At 44.4% G+C, this 23,223-nt stretch overlaps 1 protein-coding gene across 5 annotated transcripts in view; it reads left to right on the forward strand.

Moving 5' to 3' along the window:
* srcin1a (SRC kinase signaling inhibitor 1a) overlaps positions 1-23,223 on the forward strand; it is a 139,101-nt gene that overhangs the window by 51,417 nt on the left and 64,461 nt on the right. For all 5 annotated transcript variants that reach the window (XR_011183948.1, XM_069185783.1, XM_069185784.1 and 2 more), the window contains exons 2-3: positions 17,556-17,585; positions 18,248-18,555. Coding sequence is in view for 4 of the 5 variants with exons in the window: in XM_069185783.1 (XP_069041884.1) it covers positions 17,556-17,585; positions 18,248-18,555 (338 nt within the window). In the remaining variant the exon portion in view is untranslated. The remainder of the gene's footprint in view (positions 1-17,555; positions 17,586-18,247; positions 18,556-23,223) is intronic.

Here is a 23,223-nt window from a genome sequence, read left to right on the forward strand (position 1 = left end):
CATGTTTTAAGTCTTTAGTTCCTCATTTATCTATGGATATCTATGATTTTCAATTTATTGTCATACTGAGCTCTTGTGCATGTGATGTGGTTATAACTTTGTCTGATAAGACATTATATAACTCCTGCCTTCATGCTATTTCATATAAGCATATGAAATGAAATTTGCAGGTGGTGAAATCTTGTGGAGGTCTTGAAAGGGCTTTGTGAAATCTTAGGGAAGATCTTTCCATAGAAGATGCCTGTGATTGACTTCCATCAGAAAAGATGTATTTGAAAAGCTTAATTAATTTCCCATTAATTAATGAAGCAGTTTAAAGTGCTATCCTTTCCTTCTGTACTTGAGCAATATGCTGACCTTATGCATACAGTGCCATAGTTCTTTTTCCTTAGTATTTTTATAACTTTTAATTCAACCTTTCCAAAGTAGATGTATAGTGAGCTTTCAGTATGCTTCCTCTTAACCTTTCCATAATGGTTGTTAAATTTTAGAATTTAATTTGAGTTTAATGCTTAATTGAGCATGGCACTGCAGAATGCCATGGTCATTGCTTGTACATTAGTTTCAGCCCACCCTGCCCTCTCCACAGTTGCCCCCCCTCAGACTGAGTGAAGTGCACCCCTCCCTCCAGATTCAGCCTAAGTCACACATAGTTTAAAGTCTAATTAAGTGGCAGAGCAGACAGCCAAGAGCTACCTGTCAGCTTGTCTGAACAAGACAGACAGAATTAGTATCTGCCAGCCAGTTCCTGGGATGCTCCACTTGCACAGAAGAGAGAAGAGGCAGGCATTAGTGAAAATGAGACAAAATTGCCAGAGAGAAATGACTTAGATAAGAAAGAAGGAGGGGAAAAATGGAGATGGAGAAGGTACAGGACATAATATATACACTTTCTCCAAGTAGACACTGCAAAGACATTTGAATTTCAAAGTCACCACAGAGCTGAGTTGCATCACCAATGCACTCAGTGCCTGCCCTGTTGATGTCATAAGTCCAGGCTCCCCCACTGGAAGCTGTAATGATGATGTCACTGGGACCAGATGAACCATCAGCTCCTTGATCTCTGTTTTAACATGCTGTGGATCAGGCTGTCTGCAGCTGGGGAGAGTGGGATTGACATCATAAGCAAAGTTGCAAGAGACAGTTACAGTAAAATAATTAACTATACAGCAGTATAGTACTGTAATGATATAATACGGAGTCGCAGTGAGACTGCAGTGTGTTTTGTCCAGGGTAATGCATGATGATTGTTTGGACTACTACAGTAAGTTAATTTTTTTCATTGCTCTGGGGCCTTCTGTCATTATCTTAACAGGCTTAAAGAAAAGGAGTCCCCTGAAATACAAATGCTAATTCATCTTCAGCTGTTTCTGAACAGCACTCTAGGGGTATCAACCCGCTGGGGAGGGATCTGAGTGGGTGCCCTGCTGCAGGGGGCAATCTACCTTGTCCTCTAGTCCTTGCACTGCATTATCCTTACCTGATGTGTGTGCGCTGACGCTGTGAAATGGGAGATGGGAGCTTTGCCTGGTCCATGTTGGGGGTGCCCCGTGTTTTGGCGTTCTTGAGTTTTGCCCAGTAGGGTCTGTGGTCCCCCAGGGCATGCAAGCATGAAAGTAGGATTGGGACTAATACTATCAAAATCAGCCAGAGCCTCCAGGGACCAGCCAGTTAAGGCCCGTTGGCTTAGCATGCGTGGCACTATAGCCTTGGACATATGGATACACCCTCTTTCTTTTTCCTTCTCATCCTGTTCTCTTGCTCTTCATTATCCTTTCTTCCTCTCTCTCCCTCTTTCCAGCATGTGTGCTGAACAACCCCTCCACACACACTGTGCACTGGTCCAGTAATTCTGCTTACGGGTGGATATGGAAATCAGGTCACAAAACCAGGAGAGAGACCTTGAATACTGAGCAGGGGAGAGTGAGACATAGAAAATGGAAGTGTTTGGACTTGTAAATGTATTTTATTAATAAATGGATGTTTCTATTAAAGGAATTTAATTTCATGTGCAAGTGGCTACAATCATCACATCACAGCAGTAACTCATGTGTAGCCTCCTCTGGTGTGATAATGTATTAATATGTGACTTGCCCTGAGGTCTGCTGGACACTCTGAGGACAGCAAGTGGGAGGCTGTACATTTTCTCCCATCCAATGTCTTTTTCCTTCTTTAGATTTTCACAGACTGTATTAAAGAATTATGTTTGAACTTTGGTATTAACATAGGCCTCACAGCCAGTGTACTCAATGCTGGTGAATAATTGCATTTCTGATCAGTGTGTGTATATTTGTTTGCGACTATATATTATAAGGAGTTGGACGCTGGACTTCTTTAGTCTCATGCCCTCTATACCAACCACTGCCTGTTGGTTCAGGGACTTAGTGATGCCAGTGCAACAAGATTATTATTCACAGTGAATTTCTGCACGCTGTATGTAGCATCTAAAGGAAATGGTGCGTGGTCCTATAACTGTCAAGGTCTGGGGTCAGTGCCTGGAAAGCCCCAGGTTAAGACGCTGCTTGTGGATGGATGGACAAATTATCTATATGGATAAGAGACTGTTTTGTGGTGATACTGCAGGGGCAATAGGGCTGCAATTTTCTCATGAATACCCCTGTGTTTAATTACCAGCTAACACACGAGCATCCTCTTTACCAAGTACATTCAGATTGTTGGCTTATTTTCTCCGTCTGGATGGATGCAGCGCAATTTTAATACCAGTCAGAGCGGTGTTTCTCAATCTTTTTTCATCCATCCCACGACACACTGCCCAACCCCCCCCCACACACTCATCACTGGCCCAGGCACATTATTAAAATTTTATAAACCAAGCTATTTCCAGTGTTAAATGCAAATTTGTTGAAATTGATGAAAATTAAACACGGAGCTCTTGCTTCGCGGCTCTGTTTTTTTTTTTGTGTGTGCCTTGAAAAACAACTTGCACAACACGCGATTCCTAGAGCGTGGCCTGTGTCTCATGTGTATGCTTTACACCCAACGGGCAACATAACACTTTGGTTATTTGATATGATCCTTCATTTTGTATTTCAGGTGGCACGGTGGCGCAGTGGGTAGCATTGGTGTCTTGTAGCGCTGGGGCCCTGGGTTCAATTCTGGTCATGGGGTTTTATCTGTGTGGAGTTTGGATGTTCTCCCCATGTTCACATGGGTTTACTCTGGGCGCCCTGGTTTCTGCCCACAGTCCAAAGACATACTTGTAGGTTTATTGGCTCCCGGGAAAAATGGTCCTGGTGTGAGCGTGTTCCTGTCCTCGTCTGTGTGTGCCGTGGTGCCCTGGCCAGGGTGTAACCTGCCTTGCACCTGTTGCTTGCTAGGCTAGGCTTCGGCTTCCCTTCGACCCTGAATTGGATGTTTGAAAATGGACGGATGGATTTAGTGTTTCTGTCATCTGTGACCTCCAAAAGTCCACTGCGTGCCCAGTGATGTCCGAACGCTGTGTTCATGCCTCTCAGCAGGTGTCAGCTCTCACGTGAGCCTGGGACCCACCACCAGGTGGCAGTGTGCAGCAGTGGTCTGAGCTCTGAATTCCAGACTGGAGGGTTATGGGTTCCAGGTGAGGGCGCTGCTTTAGCATGGTACCTTTAAAAAAATAACTCTGCCAAGCCCATCTGAATAAACTGGCACTAAACCGCTAGTTACAGATTAGGTGTTTGTAGTCCCTTGGTACTATTTACATTCATAATAATTCTGAAGCATGGCTGCAAGCAGGAATGTTGAGTACAGGCCACCTTAGTCCATGCAGTAGATAGTAGTGGGATTTGCCTTCAAATGTTTGTGTTTTTGTTTTCATTAAGATGCACATTAAAAAAAGCCTGTGGTTTAGAGTAAGGAAAAGTTTCCAGGGTTTAAAGGAGAAGTGTTTTGTCGATAGAATTATAATCCATATTCCACGCACCTCTCCCAGTGATGCCCTGAATTGTTGTTGTAGTTGATACTGGGGAGGAAGGGTTGAAGCCCAGCCTGCTGTACCTGAATGTGCTGAGAGGTTTTGTGGTATTCCTGTCCTGTGCTTAGGTAACACTTTGCTCCTCAGCTACCACTCCTTAAGAGTTGCGATTTCTTTTCACACCTGAAGCTGCTAATTTAGCAAAAAGATCTCAGGAGAGATCAAGAGTGAGGCAGTTCCACCCGGGGCCACCAGGCACTGTGTGTGTCTGTGCTGCGCTCTCCCTTGAGGTCTGCACTGAGAGACACACCTGTGTGTCACGACCCCTTCAGCTCTAAAGCCGTTATTTCAGTGGGTGTTTAGGATCTCTCCTGGCTGTTCTGCTGTTTATCTATGTCTTTAAATGAAGGGGGAAATACGGTGGTGTCTCGTCAGATTCCGAACTCTGTTTCTGGAGTCTTTCGCTTGTGCCACACCTGTGCGATCAATCTCACACTCTTCCATCTTTCCAGTCGAGCACCAGATGAAATTGCTTCTCCTCCCTGCACATTCATCTAAATTGTGAAAACGACAAGCTGAAATGAAGAAGCGGGTTGAATCCCTTCGATTTTGCTTTTAATTAGTCTTTTTTTGTGGCCTTATTGACTGATGTTTCTATTCTTTCACGCTAATTTATTATTTCAGCACTATGAAGAAGTACTTTGTAGAAGTACTTGAAGTACAACAACCCAGCGTCAACCTGCATAATAAAATGTGCAGCAAATAAATAAGAAACAACACGAGAATGCAGATAATATTTTTACAAACTTTGTAATGAGTGCTGAAGTCGGAAATTATTAATTCATATTTGTGTATTGCTTCTGGAAATTGAGTTTTATCTTTAACTTGACTGTCTTGTCCAAGCACATCACCAAATGTATAAAATGATTGTTCAATTATTATTATCATTTTGCATTTTTATTTTAATTCTTTTTTAATTAATTTGAGCTGAAAACACTCTTCAATTATTTGAAGAATGGAAAATAAATGTTCTTTTATAGTCAATGATAAAGTTTTTTATTTAGTTTCCACAGGCAATAAGTTTGAAAATAATTAAGTTGCAGGTATAACGCTAGACACTGCTAGTCCATATTTCCTCTCTATAAAACATTTTCTTTTAAAGCAATTACAGTATATTAATATAAATATATTATCATTTTTCTTCTGTTAATTAAAATGTAATTTTGCTGATGATATTCTTATTTTCTAACTAAAGGATTTTAATTAACATTTTTGTATTTTGCAAAGGCTAGCCACACGGGCTCTGTCTGAACCGAGGCCTCTGCTCTCTCCTTTGACAAACCTGCTTTCTTCTGAACTCTCTCCCCCACTGACAGGGCCCTTGCCAGCAGCTGTTATGTAGTTTGAAGTGCTAATCACCATCATTTTATGTGTCTGAGGTTGCTTAGCCTGCAAAATCATAGAATGCTCATGCAGTCCGATCATGTACCTTAACCCTTTGGACAACTTCTTACCCACTGTCATCTGTAAGGCACAATATTTGGTTTTGATTCAAGAATTAGAGAAACTTTTCCAATGGTTAGAGTTTGTGAGATGCCAGATTTGTGTGATGGTCTCCAGATTGGCTTAGCCAGGAAAGGTGCTTCCTTGAAGCACACGTCAGGCCCAGCGGTTATTGTTTCTAGGCTGGGCTGTGCCTTTTGAGATTCCTCAGGTGCATCTCACGATTGGCAGGGCCACCCCACTAGGATTTGGGTGAACTTGAGTCAGCGAGGGCTTGCACCAGAGACTTGCAGGTGTCATCAGGGAACCACGCCTTGCCCATCCAGTCAGTGCTACAGGAACTCTCCAGTGTGTTGACTGGTGAGTGGCTGGACCATTGACACGTTAGCGGAGAGCGTCCCTAGTCCTCGTTCTCCTCAATGCTGGCACAAGGTTTGTAGCAGGGTGCTGATCAAATGTTGATGATTCCATCTTGTGAGATTTTGTAAAGAAATATCTTTGCTGTTTCCCAGTTAGAAAATGAAACTTTGCCTTTGCAATGATACCTGTTCGCAGTTATGGCATGAAGCATGATCTGATATACCCAGAAGAATGAACACTAAGGTAAACAGGCTCATCCTAGACTTGCTCCTCTCTGTCTGTCCAGAGCTGAAAACTGGTCACTTGCAGGACTTGACCAGACCTTGACCACCAGCATGAATGGAAAGACAAAATAATCCAGCAGTACGTGCTTCGACATAATCACCACTACATGCTCGTTCTGCACGTCCTCCACTGTGACCAATAATAACAGTCTGTGATATCGGCTGTAATGATACTTAAGCCTGAAAAAAGTGGAACTGAAATAATTATAATAACCTTGCACTTACAGTGATTGAGTGCCACTTTTTCACCTTTGAATTAGCAGAACTTGCTCTAGACATTCTTAATCTGCTTCTTTCCTGAGGTTCAGCAGCATAAATGACTCTACTAATTGCAATAAGATTTATAATCCTGCCCCTTCTCTCTTGCTCGTGCTCACTTGCTTTTATTATGGATGTCTCCCTATCATGAATATGCAATCACATCTTGGTGCTGAAAGACGAAGTGGGTTTAGATCTCCATGTGCTGTTTCTTTTAAAACTAGCTAAATTTTTAATTTCAGCTTTGTCAGACTTTGACAGAAGCCTCCCCCTTCAGCTCTGCTCTGTTGAATGTTGAAATCAGTGTACTCTGAAGATATTTCGAGGGCTGTATTTTTCCGATAATTGTGATGACTTTGAGAATGTACGGGTGATAATCGATAACTGAAAAAATCATTACCCTCAACCCTACCTTGTAGGTCTTCACATACTGTAGTCCTGTCCTTGGTGATGAGGTGGGAGGATGCAACACTTTAATACAATCATTGCTGCAGTTCTTTTTTCACTCTCTGACCTCTACTGCCTTTCTCTCTCTCCTCTGGTTGGGGCTGTAAGGATGTCTGTAAGGGATATGTGCATTGTAGTTGCTGTACTAAGCAATATGTACTCATAAGGTGCATGCTGTGGTACATGCACTGCTACCAGAGTCTGGGTAGGGGGGCCTACTGGCTAAAATGTGCAGTTTAATTCTCAAAGTACAATGTGTCCAGAAGATGAATTTCTGGTGTCAATGCAGCGATCAGTTCTAGTCAGGCAGAGACTGTTAGGACTTTGTGTCCTGTCTAATGGTTAAAGTTCCCGATACCTCGTGCATAATTTTACATATGCACTCATGCATGATAATTTTGTACAGCCTTCAGCTTTGCACATGCATAAAAGATGTACTCGGTTTATTACATTATAACAAAGTTCCAATAAAAACATGGGAGGAAGGTTAGATCCTCTCATCTCGCACACTTCCACTTGCCTGCATATCTACAATACGTATTGCACCCGGAACTTCCTGAAGCGCCTCTGTCTCGTACCCCTCCGCAGCAGTTCCCTGGCTGAACCATCCCTGACAATGCAGGAGAGGGGGGGTCTGTTCATATCTCCTCTCTCACATTTATTAGAATCAAACCCAACCACTGAAATGCATCTACTCAGTTCATCAGTCAGTCAGTCAATACTGAGCACCATGTCCTGATCCTGCTAACAAAATTAGAGCTGTTTAATTTGCCAGTTTTGATTGACTGGCTGCCATGATTTCAGAGCCTCCCTTTGTTAAGAAAGCTGTGCTGTATGCACCATGCTAAAGGTGACATGTTGTCTCCTCCTGATAGCTCCTCTCTCTGCATGCTGGTGCCAGTCTTTTTGTTGGCTTAACAATCATTTTGAGGAGCCATCCCAAGAACCCTCCTGTAACTCAGGCTTTCTGCCTGCCTGTCATGAAGTTAATTTATTTGCAGTGTACCCAGCACAGTTAATGATTTTATTTCTGAGGGTAATTAAACAGCTGCATGTAAAGGAGCACCTTGTTTGTTTGGCCAGAATAGATCAATAGTTATCCACGAAAATGCGTGGTTTTGTGTTCAGGTATTATTTTTATTTGTTTCACTCTTTAGAAGTTGTCTTCCAGGCTGTGGACCCTGATTCATTCTTATTTGGCATGTGTCAGTCAAACCCATTAATCTGTGTTAGAGACCACACAGTGGGACATTGCTCACTTTAAGACTTCAGCATGGTCTTTGGAATTAGGTTTCCATTTAGTTTTGGGTGGCAGTATAATTTTCTGTTTTACTGTTTACTGGGTTTACTGTTTTTGTGATTTCACATTTGATATTAAAGTGTTACTTATGCTATTTTTGAAATGCTACAACTCCAGAATCAGGTCTGATCTACCTGAAAAAGAAGGTTTAATTGACTATGACTGTTCTCAGATAAAATCTATACAGTATAACAATTCTCAGTAAACGAACAAAACTACGTTTTTATTCATAATTCATTAATTAAGACTCAGTATGATTTCCTGACCACTTGTGCATGTGTGCAGCCGTGCCCAGTGCGGGGTGTGCTGTCTTCAGTTTGGGTTTGTGTGTGCGAGAGGAAGCAAGGGGTGACTGTGTTGTTTTGTCTACCAGTGTGAGTATTTTGAGCCTCCTAATGTGTCTCTGAGCAGTCGAGTGCATCACACTGGCAGCTTGAGTGGGTGTGTTTGTGGGCGTGTGTCTGTACTTCAAAAACACTGTCAGTCGACATGTCTGTGTAGGCGTGACCCTGGGAATGTTGTCACTGTGTCGTCGTAAAGGTGGCTGTCAATGTGTGTGTTCACATCTGTGTGCTCTCATCCTGAGTATTTCTCTGTCCCACTGTACCCGTGATGGCGGTAGTTGCATTTGTAGTTGGTGTTTGCTTGATAGTTTCACAATCAGGTAGCCTGATCCTGGGAGTCTGAATGACATATGGTGCGCGTGCACGTAGAGGTGTGTTTGTATGAGTGTGTGTATGTGTGAGTGTTCACTTGTGCAAGGCTGTGAGGAGACTGGCAGTAGGCAGGCTGGCACAAGCCTATGTGGGCTCAGGGCTCTCATTAAAAGAGAGAAAGCTGCATGCTTGGGTGATTGCTGGCAGGTGTGGATCTCTAATTAACACCGCATGGTGCAGAAAGAGAGAAGGCTAGGGAGGTGATTGTCAGTTGTTGATGCATGTGGTTGCTGTTGTTTAAAAAGGAAGAGTCTGTGTGATGTAGGGGAATTATTACCCCAATGTGAGTTTCCTTCTCCACATTCATCAACCCTTGAGGGTGTACCTACAGTACCCATGTGTCTGAGGTTGTGTGTTTTTCTGTGACTCCATGATTCTTGTCAAAATCCTTTCCCCCTGTGCATCTCTGCATGCAAATATCCAGCCATGTGTGTCCTTGCCTTTGTGCAAACACATTTCCCTGTCGGGTTTTACAAAGCAAGAAGAAAGCAAAAGGACAGCCACTCTGCACATTAAGCACACAGCATCTGCTGAAAAATAAGCCTGATCTATTTCTGCCGAAGCAGAGTCTGCTTTAGGTGAGAAACGTGAGGAGCTATGTGTGTTGTGATGAATCGCCAAAGTTCTCAGTCTGTTGTAGTTGGATGAGAATCTCCTGAACCATGTCAGAGAACTTCAGCACAAAAGCAGAAAGAGTTCAATTGTGTTAAAAGAAGCCCATGCCAAACTGTGTGACAACCACAGGGATAAGTTACAATGGGGACATACCCTGTGATTTTAGCTGGATGTAATTAACCGCCGGTGTTGTGATTGACATAGACAAAGCTAGGAGTGAAGTCGAGTCGTTGCTCAGAGGCTAGGGTAGCACCCTTGGGAGAGGTTGCTAAAGGACACATGGTATTTTTGCACCTTTGCCACACTTTCATTATACATTAACTCTGCGGTGTCATGGTTTCCCACTGTATGGCTGAGATTTTGCCAGATCTCCAAATCAGTTACCGAATAGACCGTGAGGGCTTTGCAGGTTTGCAGACACGGAGAACAGAGCAGGTTGCCTGGGGAGCAGGGTTAAAGGTCATAGTGGGAGAAGCAGGTGGAAAACGTCTCTCACTGTGCCTCTCTTCAATGGTGCTTGGGTTTTCGGTCTCTCATCTGTGTTCCTATTGTAGGAGCTTCAGTTATGTCTGCGCTAACCCCATCTTCTGTCACTGCTAAGCAGATTTAGCTGCCTCAGCTGGGCCCTGCAGCTGAGTGTCATTCGTTAGTCTCTTTGAAGATTTGCAGAATTATCCATTCCTACAATCGCTCCATGTGCTCATTCTGAGTCTTTACACGTCAGGTCTCCCCTGAAGCTTTTCCACAGGTATTTATCTGTGTCTTTAGCTGTAAAGCTTAGAGCAGAGCTCTGCATAAGTGCTTGAGTAGCTGCAACTTGTAATTACAAAGTAGTAACTATGGAACTACAGCGCCAGTGGGACCTGCGGTGACAACATTAGCTGGTGGGGGAATTGAAGTGGCGTCTTAGTCAGCTCTTTATTTAAGCAGGTAAAAGTCAAATAATATTTGCTCGTTTTCACATCCGAAATTTTAAAGTCTTGGGTGTGGGGAGGGAAAAACATCAGTTCCACCAGTAGCCGAAACTGAAATTCGCAGTCTCATTTCCATTTTAATTACACATGATAATTGTGAACGAGAAGGTGCAGCTGGCTTCAGTTTACCCGCTAACTGCCATCTCTGTCCTCTGCTTTCCCCACTTCATGTTCTGATTTCCTCTTATGCATTTTCTTTGTGGTTTTGTCCCTGGTTCCGGCTGCGTTCTTATTCACCATCTTAACTGTTTCAGCACACGGTGCCATTGGAGGATACTCCACTCTGCTGAATGAGAAAGAGTGAAACTCGGCAACGCTGCTAGTCCCCAGTCAGCTCATGTGTCTCGGAAGGCCACATGGTGCCAGCGAGCGTCCGCTGGTGTTCCCCCCCTGTCGGAAGGGAGACATCTTTTCAGACGCTTGCAAGGAGTTAAACAACAGGGCACGGAGCACAAGCTGAAAGAGTCTTTCAACAGGGCAAGAGTGACGGGGCACAAGGAAATACAGAGCCTTTGAGTCTGGCTTATCTCATTAACCACCTGTGACTGAAATTCCGCAAGTGCATAAAAATGGGAAAGGCACTGGCTTTGCGAGGGCTTGCTGTACAATAGGGATGTCTCTGACCTGTCCTGTGAGCGCGCAGTTTTGCCAGACAGCAGTTCTTTAATCCCCTCCTGGGTCAGTGCCTCCAGCACGACCCCTGTAGGTCTCACAGTGTGAGGAGGAAGCAAGCGGCTCTGAAGCTGCCCTCTTCACTGGACCGGGGTGAACGATCTCGCCTCGTCCCCATTCTCCTACGGAGCACGAGTTTTTACCGGTGAGGGCTGGGTGGTGGTGATGGAAAAAGGAGTATAACTGGCAGATCCAAATGCAAAAAGCTGACAAAAACAGAATGCGTAATTGTGCGAGAGGTGCTGATGATGTGAGCCGCCCCAATATCAAGAGAAGTGCTGTAGACCCGGAGAACGTCAGTCTGGCACAGCAGGTTGCCAGCCCTGCCTCCTATGCGATGTCGTGAATATTTACTGCTTCTTGTGTTGAGAGGGTATATACATGTCAGTATTAATTCAGACCCCGTTCTTTCACTGCCCTGGAATATTACTTAAAGTAACACACTGTATTTCATCTCGCCTCTTTCTTACCATCGCTCCATCCTCTCTGTTCTGCCTTCCTCTGGTGCCTTTCTCTCTCACTCCTCCACTCCTCCACTCCTCCCCTGCTTCTGCGTTATTTTTGTCCTGCCACCAGCACCCGCCCCTCCCTGCCCCCCCACTCTCACCACAATCTGGTATCACAAGAACGTTGCAGGTGTCCCTGATTTATTTTGCGTGCATAAATAATTAAACCAGCTCTCATTCCACATGCATTGCAGCAAACCTGGGCTCACACGCTGTCCTGGAAACAGTGCCTCCATGTGCACTCTTACCCATTGTGTGTGTGCTCTGCAGACCGTGCAGTACATCACACGGAGGGACTCTGGTTAATAATCAGTGACTTTGGGCAGTTCTCTACCAGCCCTGTCTCTTTCTGCATCTGGTGCAGAGTGTTGATGGGCAGACCTTGTAAGGCACCATCCCCTGTAGGGGATCAAACAGCACAGTGCTCCTCACTGCCCCACAGGGGCTGGCTTTGAAGATACTGAACGAGTTCGCCTCCTACTGGGCTGTGCTTCAACTGTTTTCTCCTATGTTTGCTGATTGGCCTTACAGAGGCTGCCAAGGAGCTACAGCTGTGGATACAGCCATCGCAGGAACAAAAAAATCCAACCTCCAGCCAGGCAAGAGAGGTTTGTTTTGTCCATTTGTGCCCTTCAAGTCTGATATGTTTCTTCTGCACCACATCCAACGAACTACATCAGAATGAAGAGTTTAATTAGCAACAAGGTATCCAGATTTTCATCTTCTTAATACTGAAGGCTGCCGCTGTGAAAATTCATCCTATCTGCTTTTGTGTTCTGTGCGTATTGTACCGTGGAGCACTGTGTATGGTGAATAATATAGTGACCAAAGGCAGGGTTTCAGGCTTGTGGCACGTTGTAGTATTTTACCTGTAGAGAAAAGACAGAACCCAATGGGAGATATATAAATTCTCCTTTTGTTAATAACCCGTTACACAGCTTGGTGTCAGTATAATGGCACTAAGGCAGCAGGAAGAAACTTTCAGCAAGTGGAAGTGCTGGGAGATTGGCCACCCTGCTTATTTCCCAAGTAAAATGGTTGTAAAAATAAAATACTTAAAAAAAACAGCAACTGCCAAGTTCTGTTACTGAAGTCCTGGTTTGTGCTTGAAATGCTAGTTTTTTTTCCCCTCCACATTAGGCATTAATTACAGACCGTGGTAATTGTGTCTGATTTGAATTCTTACAGAGAGGTCTCACTGCAGTGGAGAACAGGAGTGTGCAGGCGGGGGGAGGGAAGGGGTGATGGGGGGGGGTTACTCGCATTCAAATTAATTAGAGAACCAGGCAATCGGATCACTTCAGGGATGAATGCCTTCTCTGGGATTCTTTGTTCAGATTTAATGTGTAGCAATGAAGTGGGTATTATGTTGACATGATGGTTTATTGTACCTAGTTGCTTTCTGTTGTTCTTCAGTTACACACTAGTGATCATAGGGAATGCAGAAGCAGTATATACAGTATATATACTTTTCTCTTAGAAGGAGATGTGGAGCAAATGGAAGATATCTACTAAAAGGGCCTGTTTTATACAGTGTTGTCAGCTGTAGGGCCACTGTTGGTACATTTAAATAATATATTAAGGTGCACCTGTATTGATGGTACTAAAGAGAAAGACGAAACACAGAGGAGTCTGTTCAACTTGACACCCTCTGAGCACAAGGTGTTCACAGTGATCGCTGACTGTTGCCTTTGGGATGTGTGACTTGTAGATCAGCTACTGGAATGGCCTCATTTTTAAATTACTGTGCATTACACTCAGGCTTTTTCACTTTCACATTCTGTTTTTGACTTGTCTTTGACCTTTCCTTAAAGGTGCGCTCCAAACACAGATCCATCTCCCAAATGGCAAACGAGTTTTGCGGCGTATTTGGAATGACACGTTTAGGCTATCGCTTTTTTTATATGGTATTTCAGAGCAACATGTGCCATGCATTTCATGAAATGAAGTCTGAATTGAAAGCTTGAATTGAGGGCTGCAGTATATTAGCGATTATTACACAATGGTGTCAACAGTACGATAGATGATGATGATGAGCGAACAATATAAAACAAAATTAACCAACAGGTTGAAATTGTGAACACTCTTCAGAATTTTTTAGTTTTGTCTCGAAGGAAGGAAGCGAAGCCAATGAAAGGAGAGAAAAAGTTTGCTTATGTACAATAAACTCACTGCAACTGACACAGGTATAATATATTAACTTATATGTTGTGTCAGCATTCACTAAGAGTCCTGGGAACTTGCTGGATTTAACCTGGCGTCCCCAGCAATTTATTACGTTAAATAGAGCTCCAGTCTGCTGACATGGTCATAAACTCCAGCCAAGACTGCATCTTATTTCTGAGTTTATAGAGAAGTCACTGGAGCTCTGGTTACTATTTATTTACTACTTAGGTCAAATCCAGAAGTACTTGGGTGTAGCCTCTTAACAGCACTCTGCAGAATGAATGATCAAATACTTTAAAGAAACAGGTTGTTGCTCATAAAGCATTTTCTGCAGCACAATATTTGCTTCACTTTTCTGAACACAATAAGACTGTATATTCAATAAAGTATTTAATTTGTAGTTAATCTATTATCAGTAAGCAGTCCTGGTACGGGTCTACAGAACCTGTCCCAGTTGCATAGGCTGCGAGGCAGGGCTACACCCTGCATGGCTTGCAAGTCCATCACAGGGCGCGTGCACGCGCCTGAAGGGGACAGTTTACAGACACACACAGTGTAACTTGTGGGAAAGCCCAGGTCACTATGAATGTGTGAGTGAGAGAGTGAAGTCTGTCCAGCCCACTGTGAGGGATGTCTGGCAGTTGTACCAAACCCTGCAGATCACATCCTGGCAAAGTGCAGGACTACGCTGTGGTTGCTGTCAGGCAGGAGTTGTGTTGCAACAGAGATGTGAATTTGTGAGACAGGACAGCTCTCATCTTAAAATTCTTGGTCTTGGGAATCTAGTGGTGATGTGCAGTTAGACTCACTGGTCCTGTCGAGTGCTAGATACAAAGGTTGTGTCACCGTATTCGTTGCTAACTCCTTTATTACACTGCCTTTCCTCTGCTGTAATGGTTATTTCCTGATGGATTGTTTGGAGTTACTGTCATGCATGTGTTCTGCTTTACAGAAGGGATGGATGTTTCTGCAGTAACACCTCCTACAGTACAGTTCATGGCAAACGTTGAGCCCTGCATGAAGGCATCTGGAGCTGTACTATGGGTTAATGTATAAAGTCTTAGTTTGTTAACCGCTTACTTAGCAGTTTGATAGATTGCTCGAGACCTAAGATTTAAAAGAGAAGGAGTGGAAACAGTAAGCCAAACAAACCTACAGCAGGTCCAAATAAAAGGAATCAGCTGATCAGAATTTTAGAATAAAGAAATTGGATTTCTCATCAGTAGACTGTCTCAAAGCTGAGCTTGTTCTATGGGATAAATGCATCTGGCGTGAACTCTTCCCCTCTGCTGTCTAGATGAGTTGGATTTCCATTGTCTTCAGAGTCGAGTTGTCTGCCTGCCTGCTTTTCTGCCTTACCTGTCTGCTTGCCTGCCTGTCTGTTTGTCTAGAAATTAGGTAGGTGACGTCAAGTAGTTTCGCAGTGTCGTTTCCCAGTTCCAGTCCCTTTTCATTGGCTCCCTGTTGAACAGATTGTTGTCCGTGATTAGAAGGTGTGTAGGTCTGCCACACCCATTCCCATCTCACCATGTCCATGTGTCTCCACCTCACTGCACTGCTGATTCCCAAAGTCTCACTCTGTGCATGATAACAATGTATAGCAAAAATGAACATGAAAAATGTCTTCCATAATTTACAGCAATGCCTGAGTAATGCCATATATGATGTATGTAAAAATGTGTATGGATACTTTTAAATGAAGTGTTTTTTTTACAATGACAGAAGTTGGGTTCTGTGACCAGCTCTGATGAGTGAACTTGTTTGTATCCCAATATGTCTGTGGGAAGGGGGGTCTCTATTGCAGGTCGTCTGCTGCCTTTTTTTCTTGCTCACACATCACATGTCACCAGGGACCCAGTGTGGCCATAATTTGCACAAAGATCATGTTTCTTTTTTTTAATTCAAGAGAACTGCCAAAGCTGCTGTAATACTAACATAGCAGGACTGCATTTGATGGCTCAAAGCACAGGGAAGCAGGGAAAATTTGTGGAGATTTTTCATAGCTCTTTTCAAAGTGAGATAGCTAGTATACAGGTAGTTCATGTTAACTATAATGTCTGGCTTTGTTAATACTTCTTAAGATATTCAGTATTGAAGGTCTTTAGATTAGAACTGTTTTTTATTTTTTTGAAGAGTCTGAAATCAAAACCAGATGCTTATGAATCCTTAACAAATTCTTCAATGCAAGGACCAGTCTTATTCCATAATGAATGCACATCGATTCTGACAAAGAGCTGCCTTGACAGTCTTTAGCACAGGAGAAACAGATTTTATGAAATTCCTCATTTCTCTGGATTCTAACTGAGAATCTCTGAGCCTTGGGTACAGCAGCACAAAACACATTGTGACAGATAGTCTCCTTAAGGCTTTTCACAATTCTCTTTCCCTCTACTGAAGACTGTGGCGTGGAACTTTGACATGCTTTCAGTCTGTTCTGTGTTGGCTGAGCTAGTGGTGCCGGCGCCGTGGGCGTCAGGCTGTCACTGTCCCGATGTGGGTTCTGAGTGTTCCCTTGGGTGGCAGGGAGAATCCTTGAGCCTGGCCCCACATTGCACATTTTCACCCAGGCATTTACATGGACAGCATGCCATGTGAGTGTGTTGGGTGCTTGTGTGACAGTGGCATGCTTGAGTGTTGGACAGAGAATGTCACCACAGCAAATAGCATGGCTCAGTGTCAGTGGAGGCGGTTGCCTGCTGAGGTTCAGTATTCTGTGCAAACTATGGCAACATCAGGTCCCTGCCTGCTCTTAGCTTCTTCATGTGAGCTTCTATAGTATAGACTACATGACAGATCATGCAGTACGTTCAGTTACAATATAATGTAGACATTCCACATCTTACCCTAATTTGGCCAGCAGATGATAAACGAAGATTCTTCCAAAGACACTGTATAGTTGTGTTTGTGGTGAGTGAAATTGTCAGGAACACCCCTTTGCTGAACTGGCTCTGGACAGCAGAGTTGCCCTGGCTGATAATGGTTAGTGAAACAAGGGACCACAAACCACATGAAGAGATGCAGAAGGTGGGAGGGCTCCAGCTGGCTTGTAGGATCCTACAACTAGTACCATGTTGCTTGTCGGTATTTCATTATCCTGCTTATATTGACAAAATGCCATTCACCCAGCATTCACCAGGAGATGCACTGGCAAAGAGCTGTGGGCACTGAACAAATGCAGATGCCCTTATTGCTTTTACAGGCACAGATGCAAGGCTTTACTCTCAGTAATAAATTTATGCTGGCCCCATTTTTGATAGCTGGAACTGAAAAAACACCAATCTGTCTGGTTTCTGGTTCCAGGCTGAACAGTTTAGATGTATCCAAGATATGGGAGCTACAGTGCACACCGAACTCTAAAACACAGTTGGGCTTTTGGAGTGCGTGTAGTTTTACTCCATTTAGTGCACACGGGCTCTGTTTCAGAGATGTGCTTCAGTGATGCTCAAAGAAACTAATGTGTTTATCGTCCACATCAAGTTCATTAGAGTTGTTCATTTATATGTTTTTGAACAGAACAAAAAAATCATGCACTAGCAATATCTAGTTTGCAATTTAGTTGGATACATTACAAAGAATATTCATGTATATATTGGAAATGTGTTAGAAATCTATTGACCAGGCTTGGGCTTCACCCAATATTTACCTCCATTTCATTTAAAATCTAAAAAAGGATTGAAAGTTGCCTTAAATTTATTCTATGAAAAACATTTATAAATTTATTCTAGGAAAAACATAACCAAGGCAATCAAACCATGACCTTATGTTAAGCTCTTCATTAATACACTCTAAGTCTTCACTCTTTGCAGTCACAAGAAGACTAACTTTGAGCATGTTTTTCTTCTAGCGGACACTGGGGCCTGTTTTCCAAAGCAAGGTAACTGAAACAGCAGATTCCATTATAATTACATGATGTTCTCATACACAAAGCACAGTGGTCTCCAGTGTTAAGGTAACTGCTACCCTTTAATTCAAGGCCATGTAGTCTGCTTTCAAAGTAGTCTGGAAATGTGATAAAAGGCCACCTAGACAGTGGCCTAGACATGTCTCAAGGCTGAAATTAATTCACTTAATTCTCTGTTGTAAAAAAGACTGGAGTCATACTAATTGCACTTTAGGCCATAAAGGAAATTTAATGAAATATGTTAGCTATTTACTTACGTTCTCTGGAATAAAAGTATTCACTGGAAAAAAAAGTAAGTTGTCCTAATGAACTGAAAACTTAAATATTATAGTCCACTAAAAGCAATTATTTGTGCTTCAAAATAAAACAATAAAAGTGTAAAACCCTGCATTTAAATTAATAAAAAATGAAAGCTTTAGTTTTTTAGTTTCTTTGATGTGTTACTGAAGCACCTTTTGTTGTCTGAAACGATGGATTCATGAAGGCGGGGCACTGGCTCCTTGCTGTGGGGGCTGCGTATCTAACAGTGCTCCCTGCTCTGCTCTGTCTCTTTCTGTCCCGCTCTCCCTGTGCGTCTCTCTCTGCGACTGCGTGCCTGTCTGTGCCCCTCGCCCCTCTCTCCCCGCTCCCTTCAGATCCCGAGCGCAGCGGAGGTCACATGATCTCGACGGACGACGTGGAGTACCCCCGGGAGTACCGCACGCTGGGGAACGGCACGCGGCGCTTCTCCAACGTGGGGCTGGTGCACACCTCTGAGCGCAGGCACACTGTTATCGCTGCCCAGAGCCTGGAGGCCCTCACCGGGCTGCAGAAGGCTGACATGGAGCGCAAGCGAGACGCCTTCATGGACCATCTGAAGAACAAGTACCCCCCTCAGCATCCCCCCTCTCCCTCCCCCTCCCACGGCAGCATGAGGGGGCAGCCTGACCGTGTCCGAGAGCAGGTAAAGACTCCCCACCCAGCAGCAGGAGCTGGTGACAGGCCTTTTAATACATCAGTATTGGCTAACCCCGTTCCTGGGCATCGGACAGTCCAGTGGGATTGATAAGTAACTGTAAATCAGAGGTGGCCTGTGAGATCCTCAGTGAAGCAGGTTATTCTGCTTCTCATCAGTGCTTCGGTATCCCTCAAGACTGATTAGTTAAATCACTGATATTCACTCCCGGTCCTGGGGAGCCAGTGTGTCTTCTATTTTTCATTCAGTCCTTAAGGACTTTTTCACTCATGGAGGGCTATACATAACCTGTAAACCCTGACAGACTGTAGTCTCTCCAGGATTAAGTCACCAAACTAAATCCTGAGGCGTGGAGTTGGCCATCTCAGGCCTGGCAGATCAGTAAGCCAGTGCTGAGAATGATTCCTGGCTGCTTAGAGCTGAAGAGCCTTGGGCAGCTTCTGGTTTTTGTCTCATCTGAGTTTCCATTTTGCTGGTCTCTAACAAACGGGGAGTTAAAGATGACTAGCAGCACTGTGGGCCTGTGAATCTCTGGGACTGAGCTTGGCCACCACGGCCCTGAGTCATCAGTGTTTAAATAAATACCTGGCACAGCTCGTGCATTTGGCCCATTAATACTAAATCCCGATACTTTAATTAATTATGGGCCTGGATGAAACAAAACCCAGATATACATTTGTTGGAAGGTGGAGACTGATTAACTTTAGAGCTTTGTCATGCAGTTCTCTGATTATTGATTCTGATTGTAAAAGTGCTAAATAAATGTCAACTGTTTTTTGGAAATCAGAAATACATTTGCCATAACTCCAAATGCTCATTCATTTGACTGATACATGGGGAAAAAGGAAAATAATTGTTCACATAAAAAGACAAAGTAACAGGTATTTCTTTTTTGTGAACACTTTTTTTTCCCCCACATACCATGAATGTACCATACATTGTTCATGTGCTGGATACTGAAAGGGGGGGCATTTTCTCTCAGTGGGTATCCAAATAAGCTTTCATGCAAATAAGGGATCTCAGTACGTTTCACTCCAGAGTTTCCAACTGAACCAGCTGTCCTTTCAGACTGGACTGAAATCAGCTCCGTCATTCATTTTTGTGATTGTTATACCGGTCCACTTTTTGGAATCGCTAATCGCGGTCGTTCCAAACTGGCGGAAAGTCTGTGAGGACCTTTGCTTGTGGCTGTGAACCCTCCAGCCTCACACAGGGGGGAGCGAGGACATGCGGCTTCCTCCAACGTGCCCATTTGTGAGCCACACGTTGCAGGACCACAGCCCCTCGCAGGCAGAGAGGTGCGTCCCTCACAGCCAGCACTTCACGCCTTGCAAGTGCCTGGGAGGTCTCGGGGGCCCCAGTATTACTGAGAGCCAAGACGTCCTGTCTGAATATTCCTACTCGGCCAACTGGGCTCTGCCACTTGGGAGAATCCCTGTCCCAGGCGGCCAGTGACTGACATAACCCAGGCTCGAACCCACGACTCCTGAATCATGGAGCTCAACCTGCATTCAAGCAAGCACCTGTACCAGTTGATCAGGGCTGCCATTCTGCTCAGGTCCAGAAAACCACGAAGCAGCTAGACCAGTGGAGTAGGTGGCAGATAAATATTCCTTCTGTTGATCAGTCAGGAAACGGATGTGATGGTATAGGGCAGTGAAGGGGTCTGTATCTGTAATACTACCCAGAGTTGCGGTAGAGGGATCTGACTTGATCTCACTGTCTTCAGTCGACTTTGTGTTTGCTGGGTGCCGTCATTCTAAGCACAGCACACGGCAATTGTGTAGAAACTAGCTGACCACATCTTTGAAAAATACTGGTATTCCCCGATATCTGGTGTGAAAACATCAGTAACTATTGGCATTAAGCTGAGTGGTACTAAAGGAGCACAACTCCTGCCTGGGAGAAGAAGAAAAAAATACTAGGAAATACTAATGATCAACTGATCTTCAATTTTGAGATAGTTAAACTATAGGCTTAACTGACTGCTATATAGTAAATAAACTTACTGGACAATATGCCACTTCTTAAATCATGGACATTGGCCCACTGATTGTTAAAAACAAGACAAGGCATCCATTGAAAGTGAACAAATTCTAATCAGAAATATTACTTTAGTAAGCACATTAGTCTCCCTTGCACATTTAGGATTGACTCATGCAATGCATATCATTTCTATGAGCAGTCTTTTAAGTGTATCAACAGGCTTTCGTACGAAAACATACTGTATACAGTTTGTACTGTATGAAACAACCAGCAATCAAATATTGAGCTAACTCTAGGCACAGGAAACAGTCTGTACCAAACTGCTGTGAGTCAGTTGTTTGATCTGGAGACTGGTTTGCCTACTAATGCCGATAGTGGTGTATCTTCTAGTGTAGGTTAAGAGGGTCTAGGGGCTGACAGGTATGGTTTGAAATCGTCCTCATGAGGGATGTGGAGGGTTTACTGTGAAACACGGTGGAAAATGACAGAGGAAAAATACAAACAAACCCTGTGTAGGGTGAGAGGGGACCCAGTCAGGGTAAACACCCAGCTTCTCTCCCAGGGTCATATTTATTGAATTCCTTCTTTCTGTGCTCTGTCCCAACATTTTTTCTCCACTTCTTTCTCTGTCTCTATTTTCCTGCATTCTGCCTCTTTCTCCCCTATATCCTCAGTCTGTGTTTCCACTGTGTGCTCTGCAGAAGCAGAGATGGCGGCATTGATGACGTCTGTGTAAAAAAAGTGGACTGAAAGAGCTTATCCGTTTCAGACAGGTTTCACCAGTTTGGGGGTTAATATTTATACAGATTTGTGGAATCTAGGGATGCATAAACCAGGATGTCATTCCCTTCCTCTCTCATTTGCTGTGCTCCTGCCTTTTCAAACATCCCGTGTGACCTCATACAATACTGTAGTCCCTCTCCCTCCCCTTCTGTCTCTCTCTGTGTGTACTGTACAGAAGCCACCATCACCACACAAAAGCTGAGAGCAGCAGGAGAGAGAGATAGAAACAGGTGGAGTCCATGGTTACCACGACAACCCCGTCCCTTATAAGGAAAGCAATGATATCACATTGCAAAGGTCAGGCTAGAGAGAGGGAGGGATAGAGAGAGGAGGGGGGGAGAAAAAGATAGACGAGAGCAGGAGAGGGAGCAAAGAGACACCGTGTCTTGAAACAACAGAAGCTGGCAGAGAGGGGACAGCTGCAACTGCAGGAATTCAGAAGCATTAAGCTGCTGTGAACACCCGCGAAACGAAGGAATGGAGAGGCAGGAGGGTCGGCGGAGCAGGGGGCAGTCAGGGGAGGGGTCTGGGGAGCGAAAAAACGACTCTGTCAGCGAGTTAATTAATTACCGCTGATGTGGTCCATTCATTAATCAATGAGGGAATTAAAAAGTCTGTTGTTTTAAACAAATAACCTGGCACTGTGAGAAAAAGAGACCAAAGCAGGGTGAAAGGGGGTCAGTGTGATATGAGGACACACTGCACCTGACTGACAGCCTCACAGCCTGGGCTAAAGGTGGAAGCGCTACCAGGAAGGCCAGGCGCAGGTGCTTCACAGGTGAGCTGACACCGGGCTACCTTAAGCGAGTAGTGCATCCTCTAATTGCTTTTTGTGTTGTGGCGACTGTTGTTGTCGTTGGGCAGACCTGCACAGCGGACGAGTGTGGTGCGCTGTACTGTGCAGTGCAGGGATCGCAGAGCATGCGGCTCTTCGGTGTCTGTGTGTGTGTGTGTAAAGAGGTGGGGACTGGGGGGGGCTGCTTGTAATGCATGTCAGGATGCACAAGCACAGCAGCGATCTGTCAGTTCCAGCGGCGACGTCCAGCACCAGGAATGAGCAGTCGGCGAAGGAGGCTCGCTGCTGAGACTGCCTGGGGTGGCTGTGCAAGGCTGGGACACTTACCCTTCTGCCCCTTGTCATGTGTTTGTTTGTTTGGATGGAGCCGGGGAGCAGTGGGGATGATGGTGTGTTGTTATCGTACAGGCTTGAGAAAGGGGGCTTGAGGTAACTGGTTGCAGAAAGAAGAGAGGGCAGCTTCGTGATCTTAGAATGCGAACTGATGCGCTGCTGGGGCAGTGTGGCTTTTTGGACAGAGTCTGTGCTTTGTTCTGCAAGTCCAGCAGAGGCAGATATAAGGATGCCGCCTGGTTTTCAGGGATGCAGTCAGCGCTGACATTGAATTGCAGCCGAGGTACTGGAAGGGTGGCTCTTCACGTGTCAAATGCTGTGGAAGAGAGAGGTCGTTTGTCCTTGTAAACAGAGCTGAGGCACCAGGAGGGACATGTGGAGAGGTGTGTGACTCGGGAAGGAGAATGAGAAGTGACAGTGTTTGTTTACACTGGGAAGTGCAAAGAGGGGCTAAAGTGCTCTGAAAATAAACACACACAGCAGAGGCCAGTAAAGAGAAACACTTTCCAGGTGTTGTGGGGAACAGATGTTGATCTGTTGATTTCCTGAACCGAGCACATGTGAAAGCTGGAGGCAACTTTCCCTCCTGAATGAAGCCTTAATAGTAAACAAACCCTGATGACACATTACACTGAGACACCGCCTCCTGCTCAGACTGGAAACCACAGAGGCAAAGTCACAGAGTCACCCAGACACGTACCTGTATGTGTTACATATTTAGACACATGACGCTTGTTCACATCTTACTGTATATTAAA

The sequence above is a fragment of the Lepisosteus oculatus genome, chromosome 28 (genome assembly GCF_040954835.1).
Source record: "Lepisosteus oculatus isolate fLepOcu1 chromosome 28, fLepOcu1.hap2, whole genome shotgun sequence".
Classification (NCBI taxonomy): Eukaryota; Metazoa; Chordata; class Actinopteri; order Semionotiformes; family Lepisosteidae; genus Lepisosteus; species Lepisosteus oculatus.